The sequence below is a fragment of the Esox lucius genome, chromosome 25 (assembly GCF_011004845.1).
Source record: "Esox lucius isolate fEsoLuc1 chromosome 25, fEsoLuc1.pri, whole genome shotgun sequence".
In the NCBI taxonomy this organism is placed as follows: Eukaryota; Metazoa; Chordata; class Actinopteri; order Esociformes; family Esocidae; genus Esox; species Esox lucius.
Genome location: NC_047593.1, coordinates 1474714 through 1487296, shown reverse-complemented (window position 1 = coordinate 1487296; position 12583 = coordinate 1474714). Strand labels below are relative to the sequence as shown.

Here is a 12583-nt window from a genome sequence, read left to right as displayed (position 1 = left end):
CCAAAAATAATAAAAAATTAGCCCAATCTATAGTTCCGATCTCATGACAATGTAGACGTGTAGGCCTCTAGCGTGTACATCAAAATTATTTGCATGTACATTCAAAACCCTCTACTTTCTGTGCTGGGCGTGGCGGGTGGGAGGGCTAACCCCCAAATGTATTGTGATCCTAGCGACACCTCTGCTTCAAAAAAAAACATCTTACTTTGTTGATTACCCTGGAGTTGTAGACATGCTGCCACAAAACTGAGGGAATCCTATCATGAATCAGAACGTAGATCAGCATGATCTCCGTAATCACTACATTGTAATGTAGGTAGCAGTTGATTTGTGCTGATTCTATTATAAGAAAATGAATAATGTCAGCTACTACAGTCACTTACAAGCTAACTAAACCAATGTGCTGCTGCTAACAATTGTGCTTCCTCCACTGATAGTTTGTCTGCCCATACTGGGCGCAAACCAGTGATACTCTGCTTTGAGACACACACAGGACTCCCTCCATTTCAACATTCCAACGGTTACAGCTATAGGAAAGGTAGCAATTAGATAGTCCCAAGCTAGATGTGTAGTGAGTTTATGGTTCACATTGAAAAAATTGTAAGTTCTCAACATGTTTTTCGTGGTTTGGTCAATCTAAAGACATCCCGTTTGTTGAAGCAAAACTAAGTAAAATGCTGCAACTAAGTGAGAATTCAGTGAAATTGCAAGAATATATGGAATTTTGAAATTCTAGTAACTTGATTTCTATGGAAAGTTTGAGGGGTAGAATTGCCCATCAGACTGGCATGATCTTGTTCCAGATAGTGTTTGTTGTTTCTTTGTGACGTACCTTGATTGATGATGTATTCAATGGCCTCAAGACCTAGCGTGTCGTACAATGGAACACACACCAGGGAGTATGTGTAACAGGCCAACTCTGAAATGGTCCACTGTAGAGGAACGCATGGATCAGGAAACTGGTAAAGTAATTACTGACTACAGTGAAATTACATTTGGGTCAACACCAAGAGCTGGCAATAAACTTAATGGACAATTACTAACACACTAGCTAGGCACAACCAGCAGTAGCACACCTTATGCAAATATTTAACTACGCTATAGATTGATCTGGTAGGTTTAGTGCACATAGTGTGCAAGGTATTGGGCAAAAAGAGAGAGCAGGAAGACTGCTGCTCATTCCACTTACCTCTGGCCTATTCTGGGCAAAAATGCCAATATGCTTGTCACCAGTCTGGGAGTGCCCCCTGTGAAGAAGGGCTGAGCCAATGCACTCAGCACTGTCTGCAACCTTTTCAAAACATAAAGATATTTCAGTTTTACCATTTGTACATATCAATCTCCTAGTTGTTGGGTGTATATTATATTAAGTTCATAATAACATGTAGATCCCTGGTAAAGCCTGTTGCTCAAAGATAAACTAAACCACATTTAATTGAAAAATACATTTTGGCAGTACAATCTCACCTCTTGGTAGGACAGCCACTCATAAGGTTGGTTGGGTTTTCTGGATCCTAAACAGGGTCCATCATCTGCAAAAAAAAAGTGACACGGTTACAATCAATGGCACCATGTGCCTGAATGCACTCGTTTGGGAATGCTCCTGATGAGACGGCGGATGGTGTCCTCCTACACCTAGATCAGGAGGAACCCAGGGCCCAACATGACCCATTGCCGGTCTTGCTGGATGATGTTACAGGCAGCATAACGTTCACCATGGCATCTCCAGACTCATTCACGTCTCTCACATGCAGTGTGAACTTAATCTCATCTGTGAAGAGAACGGGACCCCAATGGCAGATTTTTGCCAATTCTGGTGTTCTCTGGAGAATGCCAATCAAGCTCCAAGGTGCTGGGATTTGAGCAAAGGTCCCACTAGAGGACGTTGGGCCCTCATGCTACCCTCATGGAGTCAATTTCTGACAGTTAAGTCAGAAACATGCATACCAGTAGCCCGCGGGAGGTAATTGTGTAGGGCTCTGGCAGTGCTTCTCCTGTGCCTCCTCGCACAAAGGTGCGGATACCTGTCCTGCTGCTGGGTTGATGCCCTTCAACCACCCTGTCCAGCTCTCCTCACGTAACAGCACGTTTCCTGGAATCTCCTCCAGGCTCTTGAGACTGTACTGACTGTACCTGTTGTCTCTTTCATTTGCACCAAAACAGGTGACATTTATTTACAATTGCTTATGCTTACTAAATGGACAGATTACCCCTGAAGTTAAAATGACTTTGTGTTACACTTGTGATTTCGCGTTCCCTTAATTTTTTGGAGCAGTGTAATTGTGTTCTACAAACCTCAAAGAATCCATTTGTAACAATTACAGCCTTGCAGACCTTTGGCATTCTTGATGTCAATTTGTTGAAATTTCAAGAGATTTGAAATATCTTCAATTTGTGAAGTGATTTCACCCCATGCCTTCTGAAGCACCTCCCACAAGTGGGATTGGCTTGATGGGCACTATACTAATGGTCAAGCTGTTCCCAAAACACCTCAATAGGGTTGAGATCAGGTGACTATGCCAGCAAACCGCTTCTTCACTAAATCGTTTTTGTGAAGTTTGAAGCTGTGCATTGGGTCATTGTCTTGTTGTAGGAGGAAATAGACTCCAAGCTAGTTTTGCCCCAGGGTCACTTTCCTTTCTCTTTTGGTTTGAGACAATTTACACTGTTCTGTGAAGGGAGTAGTACACAGCGTTGTACGAGATCTTCAGTTTCTTGTCGATTTCCCACATGGAATAGCCATCATTTCACAGAACAAGAATAGACTGACGAGTTTCAGTAGAAAGTTCCTTGTTTCTTGCCATTTTGAGCTTGTAATCGAACCCACAATTGCTGATACTCCAGACATTATAATCCAACTAGTCTAAAAGACAGTTTTATTGCTTCTTTAATCACCACAATAGTTTTCAGCTGTTCTAATATAATTGGAAAAGGGTTTATAATGATCAATTAGCCTTTTAAACTAACGAACTTGGGATTAACAAACAACAACTGATGGCTGCTAGTAATGGGCCTCTGTACACCTATTTAGATATTCCATTTAAAATCTGCTGTTTCCAGCTACAATAGTCATTTACAACACTAACAATGTCTACACTGTATTTCAAATCAATGTGATGTTATTTTAACAAATGTGCTTTCTTTTCAATAACAATGAATTTTCGAAGTGACACCAACATTTTGTACGGTATTGTACATAGCTTTTTACATGTACATTTAAATAATTTAGTAGACACTCTTATCCAGAATGATTTCAGTAGCGAGTGCATCATTTTTTTCTTTATACTGGAAACCTGGCAGTACCAGAGCTATGGTCTTAACAAGTAAACTACACGACAGTTTACTAACAAATGGTCAGTTGCAACATGTCTGTTATTTCGGCATCTAGTGAATGAAGAAATACAATTAACATATACATTTGTATATGTTTGTTGCTTTAAAGACTTCTCAATGGTGCCAGATTACAATAACGATAGAGGTTCGAGTCCCAGCTCAGTAAACTTCCTCAATCTCCCTCTAGATACCTTTCTCCCTAGTCTCCTCTTCATTTGGTCCAATCCATAAAATGACACCCGCCCTCTTAATTTCTTTAAGAGTACTCACTGGACACTCGCAAGCCTCGATGGAAAACCTCATACATGGTCCGTGCGTCGCTGTAGTAGTGTGTCATGTGGTCATCGTTGCTATTCAGAATGGATCGCCTGATGTAATCTTCACCCTGTGAAGATAGTGGGATCATTAAAGACATTAAAATAATTAAGGACTCAATCCCTTGAAATGAGTGGGTTAGTAGTACTGTTCAAGAACAAAAGCCAGCCCATTTTGTCTATCCAAGGACCAAGTAAGTCTAGTCTATCAGTCTGGTACAGTTAGGAATGGCTATAATTTAAGTCAGTCAGTCACTCACTCAGTAAGAGACATTTGCTCTTCTTGGCTGGCTCCGCTTAAGCAGTCCAGCAAAAATACTTGCTCAAAACCATACTTATGACAACTTGACTAACGACACAGCTGATTTTAAGCAGAAAGACACACAGACAGACACAGGCATGCACGCATACTGGCACAAGGGGGGCACGCAGACTGGCACCGGCACGAAAAGCAGACAGAGAGGCTTGAGACAGATTCATAGGCATGCACGCCTACAGAACGACATGCACGCCTACAGAACGACATGCATGCAAGCACACGCACAGACAGACAAGCACGCACACAGACACGCAGACCAAGGCCGTAATTCTAATATATATTGCGGGGGACATCCCCCCCCCCCCCTACTTACTTGATTTACAATCAATCAATGTCAAACACTGTACTGTCTCTCTATTTCATTACTTTCAATTGTTTTAAAAAGTGGAAATCTAGAATGTGATATAAGAGTTACATAGGCAATATATACTGACAAATGTGATAGTTTTAATGACAAAGTACGTTATATTGCGCTGGAACTGTAATTTTGGAAATAATATTTGCTAAAAAGTGTCAGTAATTGTATGTGGAAACAAACATTTATGGTGAAAATGGGCCACGGTACCAGCGCTAATCATTCAACCATCACTAACATTAGCTAACCATCAGTAACATAGCTATGTTACCTAGAAAGTCAATTAGCCACACATTCACCCAGCGACCAGCAATGGTGCTCACGGGCGTATTCAAATAATGTTAATGTCTTTATTATGTTATATTTGTCAAAAAGCTCACGTGAAGTCTGAGTAAAGTGTGAATAATTTATGTTGTGCAGAATGTGTAATCTATGTAGACAGTAGTTGCTTTCATTGATTGCATATGTGTATAGTATACTGTATAGCTGTACTTGCTAATGATAAATAGCATTATTAGCAGTGGGGAACTGCCAGGTCTCCCTCAGAGAAGGCCTAAGGATAGATACAAATCAGTATATATTTTTTATCTATTACAACTTAGATTTTTTTCATTGATTTCATGCTTTCCATCTTAATTGTAATGATCTTCCCATTGCATTTCTTTAGTTTAGAAGGGTTAATATGCAAGAGAAAAAACTATCCAATCAGAATATTTCTTTGGTAGTCTCTTGGTAGAAATTATCTAGCTGGGCTGGGATCTAGCATCCCTCAGGCTGGGAATAGGAGGCCCCAGCCAATGTCATTCACATTAACTTCAACGTGAGCAGAATTTTGGAATGACAGTAAAACCAACCAATCACAAATTGACTTGTAATACGTGGGACAATTATATGATGCCTCAAGGCCCTCTAGAATATGTAATGTATAAAATATTATTTCAACTTTAGATCAGGGTTATGTGGTAAAACCATAGGTAATGACATTGCAATTGGGAGTACATCTCTTGTTGTGGTGTTTTTGTAGTAGCATGCTCGAGAACATTGAATACAGTGCAACTGTTTTCTCTCTGACAACATTTACTGTCTGTCGTCTTGAAACAATGTGAATAGTTGAATTTATTCCGCCACTGCTTGAGTGACTATTTTGGCAAATGTTTCTTCATATTTCCTTCCAAGGTAATTCCTTCTAACACGGTTCCTGCTATCGATATTTGCAACCGTTGTGTACATGTGCTGTTTTTGTGAGCCACAGCCGGGGCGTGGCAAAGGACCGTTTGACTCTGTCCTCAAAAAATTGCTTCTACATAGGTCAGTAAAAGAAAGGTCTCAAGTCATGCTCTGTATGCACAGGCATCAGAGTTCTTCATCTGTATGTACAACGTTCTTTTTCCGCAACTTAGGGCCTAGCTCCAATAGTCATGGTTCGCCAATGTTAATTAGTGTTTGTTTGATTAATGTACAATACGTTTTATTAGTCAGCTTCGTTCACAGTGTCACCATGAACAAAAGGAAGGGTGGCAGTGACATTCAAGTTTTTTGAGCAGCCTCAGAAAATAAGTTGAGAGCAGTGAGAGTACCAGTCAGACGACAAGTATAGAAGTATACAGCAGAGATGGGGATTCGAGTTTGAGATTCGGACTCGAGTGCGACTTAAGTCTCACACACAGTGACTTGAGACTCGACTTGAGACTCGTCCTCGAAAGACTTCAGATTCGACTCGGACTCGAGCTGCGGGACTCGTGAACAATGTTTATTTTTAGGAAACGTGTGATGAGCTCGCTATACGCCTCCCTCCGTTACGTACTACGTGAGAGGAAAACAAACATGTCGAATGCAACGGCCGCTGCTGTGCCATTCATCGTAAGCTTTGGGTTCAAAAACTTCAAACAAGACGGCCCAAACAAAAGAAGCGCTCAATGCAAAATATGCAGTATCACGATAAAAGATTCTGGCTCAACCACATCTAATTTTATCAGGCATCTGAAAACGCACCCTGATAGGTGAGTAAACATGTTAAGCTCAGCATTGACCAGCACAATAGGAGCCAAGGCCTTTCATTATAATTCATCGACAGACAAGGGAGTCCGTGATGCAACACTTATTATAACCACAAGAGACTTGAGACTTGACTTGGACTCTAGCTCAGAGACTTGTGAGCATCTCGGGTATACAGTAGTACAAGAGATGAGTCAATAGTTATTGATATAATAATCATCGCCATTCATCCCAATTTCAATCTGTAGATGTTCCATAAACAGTAATACTAACAACATTCTGTGGGTTGATAACTCACCAGCCAGAAAGTGGTTCCGCACCAATGCCCGATAGAGAACGAAGAATAAAAATGAGAAATTACCTGTTCCAAAAAAAGCTCTAACTCAGAGTTCAGTGTATTATTTTTTTTAGGGTTCCTGGTTGCTAGCTATAGAGAGCTAGTCAAAGTCTTCTCTTACTTCTTTGCAGTTTTTGTAGTGTATGCTGTAGTAGACAAGGGAGGTAGTGGCAGTTTTTCCATCCTGGTCTCTAGCTGCTTTACGGTTCCTTAAAGTAAGTAAACTTCGCTTCCAATGACCTACTTATGCTATTGTTATCATCTAGATAAAAGGTGTTTTCACAAAATATGTCAAGGAGTAAGGCCCGCCTTGCAGAAGGTGACTGGCTGGAGGGTACGCCTCGCAAAAGGAGACTGGCTGAAACAGAATTGCAAGGGATGGAAAACTGACTTTTTTCACCATTTACAGCACTGTGAAAACGTTTTAGGCCTGCTGAAAGAATTGTTTTAAAGAACTTCCTGTCTCCAAAAGGTAACTAATATCATGTAGGATGGCTAAAAGAAATATCTAAGAGAAATTAGGAAATTACTCTGCACGAAAAGGACAACAATACAGTGGAAGTCCATAAAGGTTGTCTCTATCTAATAATCCGTACATAATTTTTACTTCCGCGACATACAGAAGGAAATCAGGTGAAGTGCTGGCTCAGCATCTGGCAGAGACTGAATTAGCCATTTGTCAATTCAGTGGGCCAAGAGCTGCTTTTTGGCTGATGGTATTAGTCAAGCAAACTGACCAGGATTCTTGTCTCTATCAGAGATCCATCCAAACTCGTTCCTAAAGATCCCCCTTTTAATTGGTTCACCCCAATCATTTACACACCTGATTCTACTTACTTGATTTAAACAAACTTGGGGGTTCACATTTTTATACCTGCACTAATTCCTTTTTAATGTTTTGTACTACACGTATGATTTCCTCTATACCAACATATGGAATTAGTTACTATACACCTGTTGTGTCAACAACAAAAAAATCTTAATCTTTACTGTGTAACTTTAGGCCTACTCTTCTGAATTATTTTAAAACAGATTGTGACAATTTATCTGAATAATTTGTAAAATAATGGATTACACTTCCATAAACACCATTTAATAACTATTTCCCTTCCTCTGAACATATTTCAAACCCAAACAAACATGTTTCTGTAAAACACACAGTTAGAAAAGTGTTTCGTTATAACCACAGAACTGAACACAGCAAAATCACCTATTAACTAACAAGAGCTTGCTTCAGATGTACGAGTTCAAGACATCAAACACAACCAATCAGGCTGCCAAATGAATAAGCTTCAATATAATTTGGGGAAAGACCTCCAACACCTACGGGGTGTTGGAGGGTTCATGGGAGTTTGCCCAACCAATCCACATGTGTTTTGTGGATTTGGAGAAGGCATTCGACTGTGTCCCTCGCGGCATCTTGTGGAGGGTGCTTCGGGAATATGGGGTCCTGGGTCCTTTGCTAAGGGCTGTCAGGTCCCTGTACAACCGAAGCAGGAGCTTGGTCCGCATTGCCGGCAGTAAGTCAGACTTGTTCCCAGTGCATGTTGGACTCCGGCAGGGCTGCCCTTTGTCGCCGGTTCTGTTCGTAATTTTTATGGACAGAATTTCTAGGCGCAGCCAGGGGCCGGAGGGTGTCAGGTTTGGGGACCACACAATTTCATCTCTGCTCTTTGCGGATGATGTTGTCGTGTTGGCCCCTTCTAACCAGGACCTTCAGCATGCACTGGGACGGTTTGCAGCCGAGTGTGAAGCGGTGGGGATGAGAATCAGCACCTCCAAATCCGAGGCCATGGTCCTCAGTCGGAAAAGGGTGGCTTGCCCACTTCAGGTTGGTGGAGAGTGCCTGCCTCAAGTGGAGGAGTTTAAGTATCTAGGGGTCTTGTTCACGAGTGAGGGAAGGATGGAACGGGAGATTGACAGACGGATCGGTGCAGCTTCTGCAGTAATGCAGTCGATGTATCGGTCTGTCGTGGTGAAGAAAGAGCTGAGCCGCAAGGCGAAGCTCTCGATTTACCAGTCAATCTACGTTCCTACTCTCACCTATGGTCATGAGCTTTGGGTCATGACCGAAAGGACAAGATCCCGGATACAGGCGGCCGAAATGAAGCTCGGTCACCCGGGAGGAGCTCAGAGTAGAGCCGCTGCTCCTCCACATCGAGAGGGGTCAGCTGAGGTGGCTTGGGCATCTGTTTCGGATGCCTCCGGAACGCCTTCCTGGGAAGGTGTTCCGGTCCAGTCCCACCGGGAAGAGACCCCGGGGAAGACCTAGGACACGCTGGAGGGACTATGTCTCCCGGCTGGCCTGGGAACGCCTCGGTGTCCCCCCGGAAGAGCTAGAGGAAGTGTCTGGGGAGAGGGAGGTCTGGGCATCCCTGCTTAGACTGCTGCCCCCGTGACCCGGCCCCGGATAAGCGGAAGAAGATGGACTTTCATGTCGAATGGGCAACTTTGGGCCAACATAAAGTCAAGCGTTTCCTTTGAACGGCCGAGGAACTGTGGCTCAATTTGGCAGTTGTAGATGCATCATGGGCATTAGGAAAAATCCTACAAAAGGCGAGTGTATAATCTTCCAGCCTAATCTAGCTGTATTCTATTAGTTGTGGCTAACAGCTGAATCATCTTAGCAAAGTACAGCCATGCTTCCTTCTATTCCAGTAAAAACAATATTTCTTATATGAGCATTTTGCTTTCCTCTGTCCTCTGAATGTGATGCTGCAGCTTGTTTGATACAGATCAATCTTTGTGGTATAGGAATTATAACAATGACTAATTGATAATACACAGTCTTTGGGACAGTCTAGGAAAAATCTGCTATAGAGTACCGGCCATTCATTTCAAAGCCTAAAATGATCCAATAACACTGTGCTGTAAAAGTCATGTGACAAAATCTCTAGTATCATTGCTGCAACCATCCCCAATGTGCAAGCAATTCATATGCATGCCCAATGCCTATATATGCTGCTGACAGAGTTGTATGTAAATGAAAAGCTTGTTTTTAACATGAATTTTTTTCTGTACAATGTTAAATACATTTACCATCCTAAGAGTTTGGCGGTGGTTGTAAGAAATTTTATTTGACAAGAACCCTTTTGTGAAGGCAGCAGAGACAGACAAACAAGAAGGCTACATATGTAGGTTGCCTGCGCAGATTGAGCAGCAGTTATTAAATTATTATGTATAAAACCGAATGTGACCCTTTTCTGATAGGATAGATGTATAATAGGGTATCCATGCTGACAGGCCGACTGAACAATTTGTCATGAACAGAGTTTGTGTGCGGAGTGGAGATGTAAGGAAGCAAGGAGCGGAGCGAGCATAGATGGTTTGAGCACGGATCAGGTTCCCAAAATGTTGGAAAGGTACCCATCTGTCTTGCTCCAATTTCACTCCAGTAGCATTCAGCAATGAGTTCTGACCATGCTCTGCCCAGCATTTTTTGTTTCCTTCATCACCCTTCTATATATTTAGGCATATGCTATGCTGTTTAAATATTCAATCTTGAGTGCTTTTTGCATAGTCTAATTGAAAATGAAATGGTAGCCTTGGACTTTTCCACATTTTATAGTGTGACATCAAATATTAATGATTTAATTATGATGGTGAATACTTCTGCAATCCATTGGTTTTCTGTTTTGCATTATTAATTAACTAAGTTGTATTGATCAGCGGTTACATTTGTTGTGAATTAAGTGATTAAATTTAAGTCCAAATCCTGTGAATACGGTTGAGAGGCACTGTAAATAATTACAAAAGTAGATGGGGTATTTGCTAAATAATGTTTTCCAAAACAAAACAATGTACAAAAAGAAATCTGTGGGAATGGAGTGATTTTTTTTGCGCACAGGAATATGGAGGTTAAGGGGGGAGTGGTGTGCAAGAACTTCTCTGCGAGCAAGAGGGATTAGACGGCTCAGTTTTGCTCACTGCTAGTGATAATGTACCGTTTATGTCCCCATAAGGTGCCCAATTGGAAAAGGCATTAAGGAAAACCGATTACTGGATTTCATGTTTAACAATAGCCTGCACACTAAAATCGCAAACACAGGCCAAAACATGTGGTAAATCCAGAGTACCTAAATGATAAAAGGGAAATGTTTGACTTCCTGATGCTGTGAACTATAGATAACTGGACACTGATCAGCCATAACTTTATGACCACCAGCCGAATATTGTGTAGGCCAAAACAGCCCTGATTTGTCGAGGCATGGACTCCACTAGACCATTGAAGGTGTGCTCTGGTATCTGACCAAGATGTTAGCCGCCAATCCTTTAAATCCTGTAATGTGCAAGGTGGGGCCTCCATGGATCGGACCGGTTTGTCCAGCACATCCCCACAGATGCTCAATTGGATTGAGATCTGGGGAATCTGGAGGCCAGATCAATACCTTGAACTCGTTGTTGTGTTCCTCAAACCATTCCTGAACCATTTTTGCTTTGTGGCAGGGTGCATAATCCTGCTGAAAGAGACCAATGCTATCAGGGAAAACCGTTGCCATGAAAGAGTGCACATGGTCTGACACAATGATCAGGTAGGTGGTACGTGTCAAAGTAACATCCACATGAATGGCAGGACCCAAGGTTTCCCAGCAGAACATTGCCCAAAGCATCACACTGCCTCTGCTGGCTTGCCTCCTTCCTATAGTGCATCCTGGTGCCATGTGTGCTCCAGGTAAATGGCGCACATGCACCTGGCCATCCACGTGATGTAAAAGGAAACATGATTCATCAGACCAGGCCACCTTCTTCCATTGCTCCGTGGTCCAGTTCTGATGCTCACGTGCCCATTGTAGGTGCTTTCGCAAAGGACAGGGGTCAGCATGGGCGCCCTAACTGGTCTGTGGCTACGCAGCCCCTTATGCAGCAAACTGTGATGCACTGTGTTCTGACACCTTTCTATTATTACCAGCATTAATTTGTTCAGCAATTTGAGCTAGAGTAGCTGGTCTGTTGGATCGGTCCACAGAGGCCAGCCTTCGCTCCACACATAAATCAATGAGCCTTGGCCACCCATGACCCCGCCACCGGTTCATCGCTTTTCCTTCCTTGGGCCACTTTTGATTGGTACTGACCACTGCAGACCAGGAACACCCCACAAGAGCTGCAGTTTTGGAGATCCTCTGACCTAGTTATCTAGCCATCACAATGTGTCCCTTGTCAAATTCACTCAGGTCTTTATGCTTGCCCATTTTTCCTGCTTCTAACACTTCAACTTGGAGGACAGAATGTTCACTTTCTGCCTAATATACCCCACCCACAGACAGGTGCCATGATATCAAGATTATCAGTTATTCACTTCACCTATCAGTGGTCATAATGTTATGGCTGATCAGTGTATATTTCAACACCTATTATGAAGAGAATAGCACCCTGTTGAATCATTAAGCTGTGATGCCAACTGAAGATCCACCTGTTTCCGTTGTGCAAGTATAGACAAAGTTAGACAAATCAATTTAGAATCTTAACCCTGCAAAATACATCCCATAATTAGTTATCAGTTTGTTACTTGTGAAGTACAGGAGAATTAGCTTTACATTAATAAATCACTGTTATGTCAGCAAAATAAGGTGTGGAATGGTTTGTGTGCAATACTGTGATTAATTAGTAATTAAGGTATGCTATGCGTTTTATCAGTGTTTCCCAATCCTGGTCCTCAGGACCCAAAGGGCTGCACATTTTAGTTTTTCGCCCTAGCACTCAGACACCTGATTGAAATTAAAGACTTGATGATAAGTTGATTATGTCAATCGAGTGTGTAAGTGGTAGGGCGACATTTGAAACAGGTATGAGTTCTAGGGCAAAGACAAAAACGTGCACACGTTTGGGTCCCAGGGACCAGGAATGGGAACCACTGCTTTATATGACAATTTATTGATATAAAATTCCTCACATCCAAATTTCCACCCACTAACATTTCTGAGCATGCCTCT

General features: G+C 42.2%; 1 protein-coding gene across 5 annotated transcripts in view; it reads right to left on the bottom strand.

Annotated features, from left to right (window-relative positions):
• Positions 1 to 12583, bottom strand: part of acsl1a (acyl-CoA synthetase long chain family member 1a) — an 88010-nt gene that overhangs the window by 36680 nt on the left and 38747 nt on the right. For all 5 annotated transcript variants that reach the window (XM_020043866.2, XM_010888565.3, XM_020043865.2 and 2 more), the window contains 4 exons: positions 3604 to 3718; positions 1468 to 1532; positions 1190 to 1291; positions 833 to 932 (listed from right to left, as the gene is read on the bottom strand). In XM_020043866.2, the coding sequence (XP_019899425.1) occupies positions 833 to 932; positions 1190 to 1291; positions 1468 to 1532; positions 3604 to 3718 (382 nt within the window). The remainder of the gene's footprint in view (positions 1 to 832; positions 933 to 1189; positions 1292 to 1467; positions 1533 to 3603; positions 3719 to 12583) is intronic.